The sequence below is a fragment of the Homarus americanus genome, unplaced genomic scaffold, assembly GCF_018991925.1.
Source record: "Homarus americanus isolate GMGI-L3 unplaced genomic scaffold, GMGI_Hamer_2.0 scaffold42527, whole genome shotgun sequence".
NCBI lineage: Eukaryota > Metazoa > Arthropoda > Malacostraca > Decapoda > Nephropidae > Homarus > Homarus americanus.
In genome coordinates, this window is record NW_024748543.1 from 771,917 (window position 1) to 791,954 (window position 20,038).

At 41.0% G+C, this 20,038-nt stretch overlaps 1 protein-coding gene across 2 annotated transcripts in view; it reads left to right on the top strand.

Moving 5' to 3' along the window:
• LOC121880367 (peroxidase-like) overlaps positions 1-20,038 on the top strand; it is an 85,057-nt gene that overhangs the window by 60,923 nt on the left and 4,096 nt on the right. For both annotated transcript variants that reach the window (XM_042387522.1, XM_042387523.1), the window contains exons 2-18: positions 9,016-9,105; positions 9,439-9,570; positions 9,938-10,111; positions 10,242-10,358; positions 10,487-10,587; positions 10,828-10,998; positions 11,103-11,267; positions 11,747-11,859; positions 12,214-12,351; positions 12,527-12,628; positions 13,036-13,149; positions 13,544-13,676; positions 13,990-14,117; positions 14,354-14,556; positions 14,778-14,947; positions 15,214-15,322; positions 15,843-15,927. In XM_042387522.1, the coding sequence (XP_042243456.1) occupies positions 9,016-9,105; positions 9,439-9,570; positions 9,938-10,111; positions 10,242-10,358; positions 10,487-10,587; positions 10,828-10,998; positions 11,103-11,267; positions 11,747-11,859; positions 12,214-12,351; positions 12,527-12,628; positions 13,036-13,149; positions 13,544-13,676; positions 13,990-14,117; positions 14,354-14,556; positions 14,778-14,947; positions 15,214-15,322; positions 15,843-15,927 (2,245 nt within the window). The remainder of the gene's footprint in view (positions 1-9,015; positions 9,106-9,438; positions 9,571-9,937; positions 10,112-10,241; positions 10,359-10,486; positions 10,588-10,827; positions 10,999-11,102; positions 11,268-11,746; positions 11,860-12,213; positions 12,352-12,526; positions 12,629-13,035; positions 13,150-13,543; positions 13,677-13,989; positions 14,118-14,353; positions 14,557-14,777; positions 14,948-15,213; positions 15,323-15,842; positions 15,928-20,038) is intronic.

The window sequence follows — 20,038 nt, forward strand, 5'->3', positions numbered from 1 at the left end:
GCATTTCATCCTCTCCATAAAAGGGGCTCACAAGACAAGACCATCATTGTGTGCTACTGACTGAAGGGAAAAGAAAAAAACACCTTATCTCTTTATCTTTATTTTTTGTTTCTAATTCTTGCCACTGAAAAAAACTTTTAAATTCGATGGCTTAAGTCTTTGATTACGATAGTTTCTGTCTTTGAGTACGAATAGTTTAAAGATTTGCGTACAATCGCAGTATACTCAAGGAGTATATTCTACCTGAGTAGATTAAATTTACGCTTGAACAGAATAGATTAAATGGAGAGCTTAAAATACGAGTTAATTAAATACGCAATTTTCAACCCTTAGCTGTAATGAAGTAATTACATAAAATGCGTAGTTTCAACTTCTCACTATTTAAACTCAGAGTTAAAAACATTGTTAAATCGTTCGGTATTATCATTTAGTCACAGATAGCGCCTATACGCATCCTACTTAAACTGTACCAGACACGGAACTAAACAGAACGTCGCGGTTTGTTTAAGTAGAAAGTCCCTCATTAAACAGAGGAGTGTACCGGATATGACTAAGCAGAGAGTAAGGTGAAGGCGCGTGGTTGGGACCTACTGGTTACGCCTTGATGACCGGAGAGAGAGAGAAAGAGAGAGAGAGAGAGAGGCGAAAGGAAAAGCGGGTGTTAATAATAGTGGTGGTCCATTACGTAACTCGTATTTTGGGGGGGAAAGGTGCCAGGTTGGTGTCGGTGGGAGTGACTGGGGGTGGGTGGGGTGGAGTTGGTGGGTGGGTGGTTGTGTGGGTGGGGGTAGAGTGGGTGCTGGGATGGGGTGGGATGGAAGTAGGGAGGAAGAAAAGGAGGAGGAAGAGAGGGGTTGTTACACAGAATTCGCCTCTTCTTACCTGTCTTCCATCATGCTAATTAATCGTTCCTAATTACATCCCAACCTCACGAAATTAATTAATAATATCTACGAAAAACTCCTTCCTGTAGTGATGATTAGTTTGTAGTTACGAGAAATGATTAGCACCTCACGACTGACCACCGAAATTACTAAAAGGTCGTGTGTGTGTGTGTTGGAAGGTGCAGATATAGAGGGAAAAATTACCTATGTATTAAAATTACAAATCGTGTGGATATTTACACGGTGAATAAAATTCTTCAGAAAAAAAATTTTATATAGAAAATTATGTAAAATTATTAAGAGCCTTTCACTTTGAGTTCAATTGTTAAAAGAAAAAAAATAATGAAAAGCAGTTAATATGATTTTACTTCAAATAAAATTATTTAAAAAAAAGTTATATAAAGTATTTGGTTAAAAAAAACACACAAAGAGAAAAGTTGTCATGTTACTTTCACCACGACGAAGTGATTATAAAGTAAAGCAAATTAAAGTATAAATAAAAACTACCACAATGACAATATTTGGTTAAGTATTTTCACAGTGGGTAAATGAGACATACTTAAATGGAGTCAACACTTGTATTTTGTTTCAGCTATTTTAACTGAGCAGATCACGTTAAAATCACCGCTATTCATCGTACCGTAACACTAGGCAATAGGTAATTCACTCTATTAATAAACAGGCTTAAGAATACCCTAATTAATAAACTTATGTATGTGTAAATATATCCAGCAACAGTTGCCGGCACTAAAACACATCAAGTGAGGCATTATCATTGAACTTTCCCCTATGACTTGGCAACACTATAGAGCAAACGATATAAAGTGCCCCGCCGTTGCTGTCGTGAACCTGACCTACCTACCTACCTACCTACCTACAGTTACCAACACCCAGATCGGAACTAACAAACTACAAGGTGTCTCAAAAAAAAAAAAATGTATACGAACTCATATACAAATTTTCATGGAGCTCTTGTGATTTTTTTTATTACAGCAAAAACACTGTCCTCACTTGTAGGAGATCTTACAACACCAATAACTGAGGACAATTTTGTTTTTGTAAGGAAAGAATTCAAGTGACCTCCACGGAAATATATATAGCGGTGTGTATAAAATTTTTGACTTATTACAATATTTATGACAACAAAGTGGGAGATATGTCGTGAGTTTTAGACGTCATTTCTCAGTGTGAATTTAGATAACATTCTTGATGATTTTATTTGTTGAAGCTCAGATATAAATAAACTTGGTGTTATTTTCCTCAATCTGAACTATAGAATTTGTTTACGTATCTTATATATCAATACATTTTTTCTGGGTGTTGTCGAGGTGGGAAGGTCTCCACCCTATAGTGTGCTGCTGCCTGGTTCATTGTCTGGCAGTTTACACACACACACACACACACACACACACACACACACACACACACTCAAGGCTGTATACACCCAAGGACTCTGTTGAAAAGAAAAAAAAACGAAAAAAAAACGAAAAAAAAACAGTGATAACAACAACAGAAGGATTTACGTAGTGGTGAGAGAAGAGATTAGAGATAAGACACGAATATTGCTAAAGGTAGGAAGGAGTAAAAGAGATAAAGATAAGGTACAGTAAACAGAACAATGATAAACAACTAACACTGATATAGTTAAGTTTCTTGTGTCTAGACGTCATAGTTAAAAGTCAACCCATCGAGTCATACAGACACTAACTTGCTTAAGAAAAAGAAAAAAACATTACTAATCACCCCTCTTCTTCTTCTTCTTCTTCTTCTTCTTCTTCTTCTTCTTCTTCTTCTTCTTCTTCTTCTTCTTCTTCTTCTTCTTCCTCCTCCTTCACACCAGTAAATACTAGATAAATAGAAATAATAATTCCTTGCCCACTTGTAACCAGCGTCTGGCATCACGGTTCTTCACCACCACCACCACCACCACCACCACCACCACCACCCACTGCAACCCTTACCCATTCCCTTCTTTGGTCATACTCACTCACGATGACGGCCCTATGAAACAACTGGATAATAAACGAATACAGTATAGAGAGAGACAGACAGACTGACAGACACACAGACGGGTAGCGGGACATATACAGGCGGGTAGAAAATAATCCCTTGAAAGTCGTGCCATTAGTTATATATTATTTGTGCTGGCGTCATAGGGACCGGTCATGTTTACCAAGACATACTACCAGCAACACCTGTACTGTATTTCCTCAATACCTGTAGTAATTAGAGTCAACTTATCTTAAGGTAAAAAAAATGACTTTACCTGAGAAAAAAGAGCTTATAGTTTGGTTATAATCTTTAATGAGGGAGAAGGAAGGTAGTTTTTTTTCCCATAGTGGCCAAATCGGAGGTAGTACACACACACACACACACACACACACACACACACACACACACACACACACACACACACACACACACACACACATACTGTATATATAAACATGTAATTTAGGAAAAGAGAGAAATCACAGCAGTCTTTCTCAGTTTGGAAATAAGGAGATCAAGGCTGAAGTAATTGAGGTGAGGAAATACACAGAGAGAGAGAGAGAGAGAGAGAGAATGAATCCTGAACCAGATACAATTACTTCATCATTATCCAAACACAACACACAAAACATCAACTCAGGTGAATAAACAATGACTGGTCACCACCAATATTTGATCACCAGTAGAGAAACAATAGCTGAGGAAATCTAATTCTTTCTCACAACTTCACACACCACAAAAAACAAAAAAAGAACAAAAAAAATAAGAAAATCAATGACTCACAAAACTGGCATGTATCTTATAGTGTTAATGAGTAATAATTGACGTAACAAATGAACGGAGAACAATCATTAATGTGGTACCCCTCCCCTTCCCCCCTCTCCCCCTCCCCCTCTCCCCTCTCCCCACCTCCCCCTCCCACCCCTCCCCTCTCCCCACCTCCCCCGTGTGTATGACTGTCTTTCTATAAGTGTTTTAATAGATTCGTTCAAACACACACACACACACACACACACACACACACACACACACACACACACACACACACACACACACACACACACACACACACACTTTTTACCTTCATTGTTACTGACACAGATTTCTGAACACAAGTTTCAGACAGATTTCCTACACAGATTTTCTCACACAGACATATATTCTCAACCAAACTATTTTCTTTACGATTCTTGTCAATAGATTTTCTAAGACTCTAACAAAATAACAAAATAACAACAAAGATAAATAAAAGGAATTATATTTTATTCATTATTACTGTTGAAAATAAAAGGGATTATATATATTTTTATTATGACTACTCTTATACTTTTGTTAGACACCGGTATATCTTATCTCCTTCAGGTAACACTCAACAAGCCAGTAACCTCAATACAATCACAACAATTCACATAACATACCAGATCATCTAAGATTGTTGAGTAATTTTTTTTTTCCTCCTCTGATCTTAAGAATACTTGCAATAACGAGATTTCTATATTTCATTTATTTCTTCTCTCTCTCTCTCTCTCTCTTCTCTTTATTTCCACTATATTTTCCTCAATATCTATTTTTTGAGGAGAGAGAGAGAGAGAGAGAGAGAGAGAGAGAGAGAGAGAAAATGAAGAATGAGAATCCAAGTTGTTCAGAGTAGCATAAATTGTGATCCTGACCAAGAATGTGGTAGCAGAGGCAATAAGCGGTGTTGAGTGAGAAGCCTGCCTGCTGTACTGGAGTGACCATGAGATGAAAATGAAAGTCCACCGGTAATTTTCTTTTCCTAGATTGAAAGAGAAACACAAAGGAGGAAAACGAAAGATCTCTTATTCTAAAACTTTACGAACTCAATAGATGTTTAATTTATCACTAACGCATTTTGTTTACTTATTCATTTATCTAATTTTACAATAAATTACGTATATCCATCTAATTACGTGTTGATTTTGTACTGGATGTGATTAAAATATCAGATTTACTACCCTATTCTTGTGGCGGATGTGATCGTGTGTCCTAGAAAGGGTAAACAAGCCGATGGAGGCGGGGCTAGAGATGACAAGTGACGGTCGGCTTGCGTGCGTGTTTAACTTCTTCCTCCCAACAAAAAAAAAGGGTGAGGGGGGGGAGGAGGAGGAGGAGGGATTTCTTTCCTTGGCCACGGCCCTCGATTCTCTCGTTAAATCCAGGGTTTAAGTTACTTCACAACTGTTGCTTGTCATTTAAACTGTCACTTTCTGAGGTTTTTGAGGCTGCCGAACTTTTATTTTCTGTGGTGGAGTGACGTCAATCTGAGATGATGTTTCTGTCTTCTATTTAAATACAGTATATATAATTTTTTTTTTTGTATTGCATAGTTGTTGAGTTTATGTTCGATATTAATATTGTGGAAAATAGCTGATTTATTTCTGTCGTTTCTTCTGCCTGTCTGTCTGCCTGTCTCTCTCTCTCTCTCTCATATAGGTCTAAATACAACGAAATAAAGTATGGTTCTGAATTTATCAAATGGAACTCACAAACAAACTACACATAAACAAACAAACAAAAACATAAGCAGCTCACTCAAAACCATGAAAACAATTAAACAAAACCAAATAAAAAAAACACACACTCAGAAATAACCACACCCAAAGAACTTAGTAACACACACACACACACACACACACACACACACACACACACACACACACACACACACACACACCTCTCACTACACACACACACACACACCTGTCACTACAGTCCAAAACCACAGACACCACCACAAAAAAAAACCCCATTATTTACATCCGTGAAAGTAGTTGATAATGTAAAACTGAACTGAAGTGACAATTACTATTTTTATAAGTCAATTCTGTATGACATTTGGCAATATTATAATTACTTCCCCTAAGAAACGATATAAGTAGTGATTTTTTAGGGAATTAGTTAACAATTAAGTAGAATTAGTTAGAATTCTTATGTGATAATTTATTTAGGTTTGTTAATAAGTTATGATTTTATAAGCTGGGTAAAAAAGAGAAAAATTATGAACATAGACAGACAGACAGACAGACAGACAGACAGATAGACAGACAGACAGACAGACAGACAGACAAACAACATAAACAGACAGACAGACAACATAAACAGATAGACAGACAGACAGACAAAGTTACACTCAACCTGTCTGCCCCGGGCTCTTTACCTGTAGTCTTTAAGTGATTGATGAACTGTAACTGTATAGTGACTGTAAGACACATTGTACCTGTATGATGACTGTATAATGTAACTGTATGATGAGTGTATAATGATGACGACTGTATGATAACTGTATAATGATGGTAACTGTATGATGAGTGTATAATGATGACGACTGTATGATAACTGTATAATGATGGTAACTGTATGATGAGTGTATAATGATGACGACTGTATGATAACTGTATAATGATGGTAACTGTATGATGAGTGTATAATGATGACGACTGTATGATAACTGTATAATGATGGTAACTGTATGATGAGTGTATAATGATGACGACTGTATGATAACTGTATAATGATGGTAACTGTATGATGAGTGTATAATATATCTACTGTAACTTTGAGATGATATTACAGTATATATGGTTAATAAAACAGAATTAAAGTAAAACAATAATAAATACAAAATACGAGTAATAGAAGTAACGATTAATATAAAGGAATGATATTAAAAAACAAAATAATATACAAAATCATGAGTTGGCAGCACCACACCTAAAGAATGAATGGGTGGGTGTGTGTACGTGACGTTATGGTCCTTTGGTCACGTGACTCGCCTCATCAGCTGATTGACGAAGAGGGGGTGTGAGGAGGGGTTAAACGAGAGGGGTGTGGGGGAGGGGTTAAAACAAGGGGTGTGGGGAGGAGTTAAAACAAGTGGGGGGAGGGGTTAAAACAAGGGGGTGTGGGGAGGGGTTAAAACAAGGTGGGGAGGGGTTAAACGAGGGGTGTGGGGGGGTGTGGGAGGGAGGGGTTCAAACGAGTGGTGTGGGGGAGGGTTAAAAATGAGGGGTGTGGGGAGGGGTTAAACGAGTGAAGTGAGGGGAGGGTTAAAACGAGAAGTGAGGAGGGTGGTGGGGGAGGTTAAAACGATAGTGGGGAGGGGTTAAAACAGGGGGTGTGGGGAGGTTAAAACAAGGGGTGTGGGGAGAGTTAAAACGAGGGGTGTGGGGGAGGGTTAAAACGGTGGTGAGGGAGGGGTTGGGGTAGGGGTTAAAACGAGTGAAGCGGGGGAGGGGTTAAAACGAGTGAAGTGAGGGAGGGGTTAAAACGAGTGGTGTGGGGGAGTGGTTAAAACGAGTGGTGTTAATGGGAGGGAAGGTTGTAGGGAGGGGGGAAGGGTTCTGATTTATACAAACGTTAGTCAAATATTTATATAAACAAAAATACATAGAAGAATAAATATAATAATGAATAAATTTATAAATAAAAATACATCAGTAATTTATACAATGATTCGGTAATAAAAGATAAAAAATATTAAATAAACAGTAAATAAGTTATTAAAAAACAGAAAATATAACAAATTTATCATATTTTAATTATGAATAAAAAAGATAATTACTTTTGGTATATAAGTTCAATAGATATGTTAACTAGGCCGTTGGGGGTCCTGGTAGAGATATCTCTCTCTGTGTCTCTTTTTCTCTCTCTCACTTTATCTTTCCCTTCCTCTCTCATTTTCTTTTTCTTTTCTTCTTTCTCTTTTTCACTTTCTTTTTCCCTTCTTATTTTTCTTTCTCAGTTTCTCTCTCTCTCTCTCTCTCTCTCTCTCTCTCTCTCTCTCTCTCTCTCTCTCTCTTTCCATTCCACACTCTCTACTGTGATTTCTCTGTCTGTCTGTCTGTCTGTTTGTCTCTCTCTCTCTCTCTCTCTCTCTCTCTCTCTCTCTCTCTCTCTCTCCTTCACTCACTCCTATCCTGGCCTAAATCACTTACGACAGTATGCCCACACACAGTCACTTTCCTTTCCCAACTTTCCTTTGGACAGTCAACACTCAGGACAGTAAGAGAGAGAGAGAGAGAGAGAGAGAGAGTAAACTAAGAACTCACTGTGTTATTTGATCCTGAAAAACAGTTTAAGAATCAACTTTCTCGATTGAAAAAACTCTCTCTCTCTCTTCCACATTATTCTACCTAACCTTGATATATATATATATATATATATATATATATATATATATATATATATATATATATATATATATATATATATATATATATATATGTGTGTGTGTGTGTGTATGGGTGGGTAGGGAAGATGGGTGGATGTGTCTGGGTGAGGTGTGGGTTAGGGGTGAAGGTGTGAATGTAGGTCGGGGAGTGTGGGTTATAGGTGTGTGTCCATGGAGGGTTAATGTAGGTCAGGGGAGTGGGTTATAATGTAGGTCCATGGAGGGTTAATGTAGGTCTGGGAGGTGGGTTTATAGTGCGTCCATGGAGGGTTAATGTAGGTCGGGGAGTGTGGGTTATAATGTGGGTCCATGGAGGGTTAATGTAGGTCGGGGAGTGTGGGTTATAGTGTGGGTCAGGGACGGGTGATAGTGGGTACGGTAGTAGAGTTGACCGCACGATGGCTAGCCAATGTAACGTCATCCCCAAATCTCTGGGTACAAGAACGTATAAATCACACACACACACACACACACACACACACACACACACACACACACACACATGTTCGTGTATGTATCTCTGTGTGTGTGTATTCGTGAGAGGTTAACCATATATTTGTTTGTATGATTGTTATATGCAATTGTGTTTATACTGTATTATGCTACGTGTAAATGTGTGTGTGTGTGTGTGTTGGGATCTCACAAGAGAGCAAAAGGAGAGGAAGAGACAGAACAATGTGGCGCGTTTACTGTCATGTGCTGACATCAACACAACAGTGGTAAACCCTGGCTAAGTGTTGGCTGCCCTTGTTGATGTCTCCTCGTCTTCCCACGTCCTTCATCTGTTATTCTCCTTCCTGTTCCTTCCAGTTATCTTCTCTTTATTCTACTTGATGTTTCTCTTTCTGTTACTACCTGGACTGTCGTATTTACTCTCGATCATGATGGGGTTTCATTTCTGTCTGTCTGTCTGTCTGTCTGTCTAACAGCTGTTGTTCTCTGTTGCAGGTTACTGTTGGTGGCGCTCGGGGTAGCTACAGTTAGAGCTGACGCAGCAGCAGATGCCTTCCACAACAGCTTCCCTCCTGGTCCCGCAAGGTGAGGCACTTGAAAAACTAGTTGAGGGGATTTTAGAAATTAGGTAAGGGATATTAGAAGCCAAGTGAGGGATTTTAGAAAACACATGAGGTATTTTAGAAACCAGGTGAGATAATTTAGAAACCAGATGAGGGCATTTTAGAAACCGGATGATACGTTTTAAAAATTAATTTCTCCCATCTCCTCCAAGAAAATTTTCCAAATTTTCCCAGTGTACCTAATATTATCTACTCCCCACCTTCCTTTATCTCCCCTCTCCCCAGGTAAGTCTTCAGCTCCCAATATACTTACTCTTCCCCTAACTCCCCCTCTCTCCCCCCTCTTCCCCTCTAGGGTCCCAAGTAATGGCCGTAGTCTGTCAGGACCTCCCCGCCGCTCCGACAACAGCCACTGTGCCTTGCTCATCCCTGGTCCGGGCAAGTCCTCCTCCAGAGACCACACCTTAGGAATCTTCAATGGCATCCAGTAAGTCATCATCGTCATCATTTATTATCGTCTCTGTAACACCTGAAACTAAGCTCTCTTTATATCACGTAAACTTCCTTCTGCTACCACCTGAAGGTAATCACTGTGTAGACTTTTCCTCCAAGCACCCCACCATCCTTCAGTAGTATTCAACTTCTCTGTTCCAGAGAATTTCTCACAGAACCAAGAATCTATTTCCATCGCCGGGACCTCCTTCTCTGCTAGCTCCTATAGCTTTTTATATCATTACCCAGTTCTTCCTGTTTGCATGTTTTCAGTAGCTCTTAATTATCTTCCTTATAGATGTCTTTCCGAGAACAATTAAGCATCTGCCCGACAGCACCTAAAAGCTTTCTCTCTCCTCTAGGTCTCCCCACGCTGGTGATGGCTTCACCTGCATCACCTTCCAGTCGGTCGACGCAGCCTTCACTGCAGCCAGGGACCGTCACGGGCTGCCCAGACCTGGTCCTAAACCAGACAAGAACGACTTAGCTAACCTGGGCGCTATTCTCGTCGAAACCACCCGAAACCTGGCCAAGCAGTAAGTGTTGTGGAGTAGAGATGCTTTTATCATAACTATAAAATGTGTCCAAAAGCCCGAATAACTCGCTCTGCATTAGGAAATAGAATCTTGACAAATATTATACATTTTCTGTTGCCGCCTCCTTCAGATACAACCTGCCGAAGGACGTCCTGGTCAACGGCGTCCCGCTAATGGACACCTTCAAGACTATCATCGGATCCGTCTGTCCGGACTTCATCCTTCCCACGAAGTGCGAGATTCAGAGGTGAGCAAAGAGGGCGGGTGGGTTGGAGAGAGAGAGAGAGAGAGAGAGAGAGAGAGAGAGAGAGAGAGAGAGAGAGAGAGAGAGAGAGAAAGAGAGCCATCCCTCACACACCTGTGATTCACCTACAGGTATCGTGAGTACAGCGGACGATGCAATAATCTGGACAACCCAACCTGGGGCTCCATCAACACCGCCTTTAAGCGCCGCCTTCCACCTGACTATGCTGACGGTGAGGCCCTTATCATACACTTCTTTATTTAAGAGTTTTAAGTCGATTCTTTGTATACCTCACATCCTGTTGGATCATCGAATGTTGCTTTTGATTTCTCGGTGATGGACTTGTTTTCTTCTGGTTTTATACTCTTCCTTGCTGCCCTCTCACTAACGTGGCCGCAGTCCACGTCCATCAGAGCACCACACCAAAACACCGACATTAAAAACCCTTCTCCTTCTTCTGTGTCACCACCAGGCATCGACGCTCCTAGAGTAGGTGCCGGTGGATATCCTCTGCCGTCCCCCCGTGTGGTGTCCGCCCATCTTCACCGTGACGAAGGCCTCCACGACCACGCCATCACCATCATGACCGTCGCTTGGGGTCAGGCCATCGACCACGATCTCACCCTCACTGCTGAGACCAAAGGTGAGACGCAGATGACTCAGACTGAAAAGAAAACGTGAACCATTGACTCTATACGCGAGTTACAGTTTTCAAGGATTTTTACTCACCTTCACCCTCCTCCTCAGAGCCACGCACCAACAAGGACCCCAAGTGCTGTGAGGGTCCCCAGACCCATCCCGCCTGTTTTCCTATCCACGTACCATCAGAGGACCCCTTCTACTCCCTCTTCAGACAGAACTGCATCTCCGTGGTTCGTTCCCTCCCCAGCGTTAGATACGGCTGTAAACTCGGTGAGCATAACGTGATGGTGGCAAAGATTTGAGTTTTGTTTTGGTTGAATGAATCATATCTTGGATGTGAATTGTTCTAGGTTGAATTTGGTTTAGACATTTGGAATACAGAGAGTCGGCCTTATAAAACTTTTCGAGAACCTTATTTTAGTGTCATTTAATATCTATTCCTTGGTCTTTAAGTCCTCTCTTGAAAGCGCTTCTATCATCACTTAATAATATAATTCAAAAATATTATTCTCGCCTCTCGCATAATTACTCACCCTTAGCATTAATCCTACTAAAAATCCAAATTCTGAATCTTCTTCACGAATCTTGTCCACGAATCCTCTCATTATATTCTGTTATCAAACGTACACACGAAATTTAACGATGAATCCTGTCCACTAGTCTTGTGTAAGAATCATTTTGTAAGTCCTAACCAGATATTTAACCGATCCTGCTATCCTGCTCATGTGTCTGACTCTCTCGTCTCTCAGGACCCCGAGCTCAGACGAACGAGATTGCCTCCTACATCGATGCCAACTGGATCTACGGCAGTGTCAACAAACACGCCGAAGACCTGAGACTACACAGGGGAGGACTGATGAAGGTGAGAGAGAGAGAGAGAGAGAGAGAGAGAGAGAGAGAGAGAGAGAGAGAGAGAAAGAGAGAGAATCATAAACATATTGTATATAATCATAACCATGTCGTCAACATATCTCCTCGACCACCATCACCCCATTCACTGCCTGTTCCTCTTGTTCCATCATTTACCCATCCACCCATCCGTCCCATCCCTCTCACCAAGTTTCCCACCGCCGACCTTCCCCCCTCTCACTTCCCTCCTACCGCCTTACCCTTCCCTCTTCCACTTCCCATCACCTTTCTCTTATTTCTCCCATCCCACACCACCTTCCCCTTCACTTTCCCACATCCTCTAACGTTTCCCTCTCTCCTGCCATAGTCACTGCCAGTGTTCAGGGAGTACGGGATGAAGGACTTGCTGCCCTTGAAGCTGGAGGAACCTGACGAAGGATGCATCAGGCCCAACAAGGATATCTACTGCTTCGACGCTGGTGACGGTCGAGTGAACGAACAGCTGGTAAGGTCCTGAACGGCATTTATAATTGAAAACCCCCATAGTAATAATTAGATAAGTAAAATTATACTAGTACGAGTGTCAATACTATTACTACTACTACTACTACTACTACTAAATAATAACAATAACACAAATTCTTCCTCACAGCTAGACCCTTTGTACCTTCCCTCCCCAGGTTCTTGCAGTCATCCACACTATGATGATGAGGGAACACAACAGAATTGCCACTGAGCTTTACCGCTACAACCCACATTGGGACGATGGCAAACTCTACCACGTAAGTTACCCTTCCCTCCTCCTTTTGCCTATCGGATGTTTAACCTGTCGTGGAGGTAATAAAGAAGTTGATAGGGGAATCTTAGAGGCTAGTGAGGAATTATATGGAGATTATTGATCGTTCTTGGGATGTCGTAGTGGTTTAAAAGTTTTATATTATTCACTTAATTGATTTTCAGTGTTAGTTTGGCAGTCAGTGGCTGAGGTAGAGAGGCATAAGGACTTCTGGACTGGTTGGAAACTGTTGGACTATTATGAGGATATGAACTTAGCCGTATTTAGTAGATACATATAGCTGGCACGAAACCCAAAACTCCTGGAGTAAATAAACACCGAAACAATTAAAAGAACAAAGGTAAATCGCCAAGGTAACACAAATGAGGTAAACACACCTTCTTCTTCCTGCAGGAGACTCGCCACATCATCGCTGCCATCACTCAGCACATCACATACAACGAGTTCCTGCCTATGGTGTTGGGTAAGGATGTCATGAACAAATATGGACTCATCCTCGAGAAACATGTGAGTACCAGCCACTGTGCGTGAGAGAGAGAGAGAGAGAAAGAGAGAGAGAGAGAGAGAGAGAGAGAGAGAGAGAGAGAGAGAGAGAGAGAGAGAGAGAGAGAGAGAGAGAGAGAGAGTATATTGAGTATTTGAATGTATTTGTTTAATACTGATGTTTACTTCAAGTTCTCAGCAGTGTTAAATTAGGAATATATTTACAGCTCTATCCTTTACTTTTTCCCGCCTGTTCCTTCTTCTTGTTTCTTTGCATTTATTTCTTTATTTTTTTCTGGATTTTATTGTCATTTACTTCTTCTTCTATTTCTTCTTCTACTTCTTCGTCTACTTCTTCTTCATCTTCTTATTGCTCCCACAGTTTATCTTATCTTCTCTTTCTTTGTTCTCCTTCCAGGGTTACTTCGATGGTTATGACCCCAAAGTCGATGCGTCTATGTCCGCCAACTTCATCACCTCCGCCTTCAGGTTCGGTCACTCCCTCCTCCCCTCCACCATCGAGCGTTGGAGCCCCGCCCACAAGTTCATCGGTAAGGGAGCTGATTGGTTTGATATTTTTTAAAAGTCACTGACGAGACAATCTGATTGGTTAGTTAATTAGTCTTAGAACACCTCTAGCAAGTGATCTGATTGGCTGGCTTGGTCTTGAAATCCTATCCATAAGATTATCGGTAACAGGCTGGAAGAACCTCTAAACACACACAAAAACACTCCAAGAATACTTCCTCCTTCCTCCTACACTCAGATAAACGTTCCAAACACTCCTCCCCTCTCTGCCTTCTAAGCCCATAAAAACACCAAGAAAAACTTTCATCTGATCTACACACCTTTTGTCCCCTATAGCATCCCAGCGTCTGAGTGACATGTTGCGACAACCCTACGACTTGTACAAGGGAGGATGGTGCGACCAGTTCATCATGGGTCTTACCAACCAGGTGGCTCAGGCTATGGACGACTCCGTTACTCAGGAGGTCAGTGGGCGTCTTCAGCAGACTCTTGTGGTTATGGCAGTGGCGATAATAACGTTTCTGACCTGAATAACGAAGTTTAATTTCATTGGCTATCTATTTTAGTAAATATCCTTGTACTTTAGCTATTAGTCAAACTCCTTTATCAAGTATTGTCCTTTAGGCATATTACTTCTTCTCTCCTCGATGAACTCCCTCCCTCAGGTAACCCATGAACCCTCCTCCTTCTTCCCTTACAGGTGACAAACCATTTGTTCCAAGAGCCAGACAAGCGCTGGGGTATGGACTTGGCAGCCATCAACATGCAGAGAGGACGTGAGCACGGCGTCCCCTCCTACAACGCCTTCAGGGAGTTCTGTGGTTTACCCAAAGTGTACAGGTTCGATGAGCTTCTGGGATCTATGAGCAACAAGACCGTCCGGAGGTACATAGAAATTTACAGGTGAGTTAATGATGTTTGTAGGTGGTATTAGTATTTGTTAATGGGTAATAAAATCGTGATTGAAACATCCTATTGTCGAGGTCTAATACTCTAAATCAGTTATAATACTCCTCTTCCTCCACCCACTAGTTGTTCTTCATACCCTCCACCCACTAATCCTCCTCCTCCTCCTCCTCCTCCACCTCTTCCACCTCCACCTTAACCTCTCTCTCGTCCTCCAGGCATCCCGATGACATTGATCTGTGGAGTGGAGGAGTAAGTGAACGCCCTCTGCCAGGATCTATGATAGGACCCACCTTCAGCTGCCTCATAGGACTCACCTTCAAGGAACTCCGCTTCGGGGATCGCTTCTGGTACGAGAACAGGGGATTCCCGTCCCAATTTACCCTAGGTAAGTTTAAGGTGACTTTAAAGTGAGTTTTTAATCGACTATGGTGCGGTTTAGGGCAAATGATATCCCTTATAGCACCAACTCAGAGAAGATATTGCCTGAGCATGGAGACCAACACGTCTTAGTTTGGCCTATTTCATTATATGTATTTCCTTTTGTATGTAGTTTACATCTTTATATTTGTTCCTAACAATTTTAAAGCAGATTTGTTTTTTCTTCACATTTTTAATTTTCTCATCTCTTCCTTATCTTCATGTCTGTCACAGAACAACTGGACGAGATCAGGAAGGTGAAACTCTCCCGGATGATCTGTGACAACAGTGACGACATCAAGACCATGCAGGTGTACGCCATGGTCCTGCCTGATCATGAAATGTAAGTACTATAGCACCCAGTCATCTTCTGTGATTAACAGTACCAAAGAAGCTACAAGCTTAGAATTCATAAACAAAATTTTCTAAGCTACATTTTCTTGTGTTGTAACTATTACAAACTTTCTCCATGAGGACGATAATATGATATAAATGCCTGAGCATCTTTCAATAAAAACCCTTAAGTGTCCAAATGTTACGGCATTTTTCTAGGATAATATATATATATATATATATATATATATATATATATATATATATATATATATATATATATATATATATATATATATATATATATATATATATATATATATATATATATATATATATATATATATATATATATATATATATATATATACATATATATATGTTTATTTATTTATTTATTTATTTTTTCATAATTTTATTAGCCATTCTTCGTTACACAAAAAATGCTGTTGAAAGCTTATCTTTGGTACATTCAAAGGATGATATTTTGGGTTACAATTTAAAACGTGTGCTGCTTGGCTACATTACAGCAATCCTCGCGTGCCCTGTAACTCCGGGATCCTTCCAAGGATGGACTTGAGCAAGTGGCGGGACCTCCAAGGCACTCACCCCCGCGTACGTCCTGGCTTCTAAGTTGCCCCCAACAACCTCCTATTACTCTTCCTCCTCTTCAACGCCTTGCATCCTAAGCCCCTGAGTGCCGTCGATTTCCTCCTTTTGCTAAATTAAAGGTGGATGTGTCCCTTCTGTCACCACCACCACCTTGTACTGCTCCTCGCTGGTGTCCTACAAAAGGGTGCTGTCCTACCCCCATCCCCCTGTGAGGAGGTCCTCATGGGTGTCTTCTACCCCTCTCCCCCTCCTGGCGAGGTCTTTACAACCCAGTTCCTGCCGCTCGCAGCCTTCACCTTCCTCCTGCAGTGTTTCTCTCCTGTGCAAGACATTGCGTGTACAATACAGTGCTTTACCCCAGCATAGTGACAAAAGCATGAACAATTATATCCCGTTTCGCTACAGTGAATCTTATTCTTCCAGAAAACTTTTTAACTTTATTTTCTGCTGTATCTTAGTGTCCCAGAGCCGCCCCTAGAGAGTGTTCCTCTGGGCCACTTGAGTGTTATCTTTCCCTTACTTAGGGGCTTCAACTCATCTTATAAGCTTCTTCACCGTTCTCATAAGCCCTTCTGAACGCTCACTCTACAGCCTTCCATTTATAAATAAGACCGCATCTATACAGCACCGTAAATATCGTCGCTCCGTCCGTGATATTTAGAGCGACTAAACAAAGCTCTCAGTTATAAGGAGTTCTCAGCCATCTCCCAAGCAGGTGTAGGACCATAGTTCTTGATGGTGTCTTACAACAGATAAGCCTTTAGAATTGATTCTTCAGGACACGTCACACCCTCAATCGACTCACCTGGTTGACCCACAACTTTATAATGAAGGTGTCTGACCACGCCCACCCACTGCTGGTCCTCTCACTGTGTATGGTCCCGGTCAGTCAGTATGGATCTATACACAGCGTCAAGGTCCATACATGTAGTGTGATCCCAGACACGGTGTGTGAGCCTTCGTCACTACATACTACGTTACAAGTTCTATGTCACAGATAAAGTAACTCTACAAAATGTCGTTTTTTACGACTGATTCTATGTAATATAAATCCTAATTTATAGTAAGAAATATTAATATATTATGATTCTATATTACAGTAACATACTTAACACATAGCGAACTTATTCTACAACCTTAAAGTTATACCAACTTACTTACGTAAGGTAACCTGAAAACTACCATTTAATCTCGACGACAAACAAACATACACACACCCGTCCAGTCCTATCTCCGGTTTATGTAATCAGCGTACAGTTTGGGCCAGTTTAAGTTACATACGGTATTGTGGGACTCCGCTCCGCCACTTTTTATGTGCGTTCATCTGTGTACATACTGATAGTTCATACACGCACACACTCGGTGACCATGGACGGTCAGTAACCACTCATGATATCATGTGTACAGAATACACGTACACTAACTGCAATACACACTTGTGCCGTTACCTGTCTGGCGCAGCTCGTCCTAGATTATACCATCTTGTGTAAACACATTCAGACTAACTGTCTCTTGCGCTCCTTGTTCACGCGCAAACTGTTCCACCCCACTTCCACCACCAGTCACACGTTTACTGTCAGCCTAGCGCTTACCAGTCAGGGAAACACTCAGCTGTAAACCGTCAACGCCTGAACACCATCGCCAAGACACACAGGAAAAGTTTCATTAGACCAGAGAGATAACACTGGTGGCCAGGAAGTGAACAGTACGTGACGATAATAAATACGGGAGAACGTGACTAGTAAGTGTATCTACACTACCAATTTTTAACCGTAAGTTCCACTCGAAAATGTTGATAATTTAATACTCAGTTACTGATGCCGTTGACGATAGATACCTTTACATATAGAATGATACATGCTTGAGGTAGGAACATACAAAGGAACATATCAAGAGGTGCAGACCAACAAACAAGGCCCCGTCTGTTGTTCTGTTAGCTGTAAGGTTTCCACATTAAGCCAAGTCCTTTATTGTGTGTGAATTTTTTTTATTACCCATTATAAACTTTAAGTGCATCCCTAAACATGTTTTTGTATTCTTCAACAGTTTCTGTTTAATGTTTAACTGTATGTGTAAAATCAGATATTTATCTCCCCCTGTCTATAGTAACAAATAGGTCCTTATATGTTCCTTAAGGTTTAATGTGTTTCTTCTGTGTCTTTTAACTTGCATGAAAAACTCATTCATACGTTCAAACGTACAATATATATATATATATATATATATATATATATATATATATATATATATATATATATATATATATATATATATATATATATATATATATATATATATATGTGTGTGCTGTAAATATCAGTTAAACGTCACAACTAACCAATTAGTCAGTTTCTGCAATAAGGAAGATCTGTTATCAAGGTGACCGCTCTAACATAATTCGGATTGTATGTATCAACACTAAGTAAGATCGGTTGTTCCGGCCGGCTGACAACTCACAACACTCACCACACACTGCGTCTTCTGTCTACTTTGTTTTTTGTAATGTAAATTGCTTTATTTTTATTTCCCAAGTAAAGAGTGCGGACACAGTGGCGGGATATTAACACCATCATGGGTTGTGAGTCATGTTGTGAGCTCACTGGTCTCAAGTCGTTCTCTTGATCTGTCTGAGGCGTTGTGTTCTCTCACGAGTCTGTTCCCGCCATCTGGTGACCAAGAGAACCCTCACAGGTGGCCCCTACCTCAACCCCTCCCCTCCCCCCCTCCCTCCACCACCATCAGACTGATATCGTTACCTCAGTCTTGCACGCCGAGCTATAGCCTTCTTATCGACGTAATAAAAACTAGAAAAAATTATCTTACACTCTCCAAAAAATAAACAATAATATACACTCTCAGTATCTTACCAACCTCACTAATGTCGCCTGAGACTTTCTATCGCTCGTCTTGTAGCTCACCACCCTGAAGTTCGTCGTGTACATGGCGTCCAGCATTTACCTACAATATTAGTGCCATTTTCAGAGGCATTTTCAAGTTACCAATAACCACTACACAGCCTCTTGCCACTGTCATCATCGACTCAACTTACCGACACCGTCACTGTACACTTGGTAGCATTCTGACGTTATCACTGGTCAATTAGGTGCCTTTTTAAAGAGAGTATATTATCTTTAACTCAGGCTATAAGTCAAAGTGCATCCCTCCCTCCCCCTCTCATGAAACACCCTCAACCCCCCCCCCCATGAGACACCCTTCCCACCCTTCCCACCCCTCTCATAGACACCCCTTCCTTCCTTCCCACCCTTCCCTCCCCTCCCATGAGACCCGCCTGTGATGGAACACATGGTCATCTTATCTTCCTTTCCACCAGACTCGACCTATGGTGAGGGACCTTATAAATATACGGTATATATATATATATAAATATAAATATTCTCCTTTTTATTATAGAATGGGATGTAAAGCGACAGTTTGTACATATTGAAATATATAGTATTTTGCATAATTCAATCTTTTATTCCCTGATCCTATCTACCTACTTACCTACCTACCTAACCTACCTACCTACCTTACCTACCTACCTACCTACCTACCTACCTACCTACCTACCTACCTACCACCATTCCTTCCAATTTATGTTTTATATTAGTCTCGGTGAGATGTACCTACATTCCATCTCATCTCCCCCCCCACTCTCCCCTTCCTCCCATTAACTCCCTCATTTAATATTTTTCCTCCCCCCACAGTATATTCCCCCATACAATAATTATTATCTTTCCTGAATAATGTGATTTCTCCATAATAATATATGTATGTTTTCCCCTATATTATATTGTCTATTCTATGTTATCGTCTGCCCGTTCATAACCTCTCCCACCAACACCTCTTCCTACCCACAATACACCTCCCCCCCCTCACCCACCTACCCACGTTAACACCCACGCCAACCATTCCTCCTCACCTCCTCAACTAACATCAACATTATTCAATTCTCATTATCTTCCTCGCCGCGTCAACCAAGTGTTTATCGCCTGCAAGACCTCACGTAAAGGATAGCTAGCCTCTTGACCTACGAAGTGTTCTTTTCATTCCAACTTACCAACTGGGATATATATATACTCTGGATGCTGAGAAACAGTGACCCCTGGAAGTG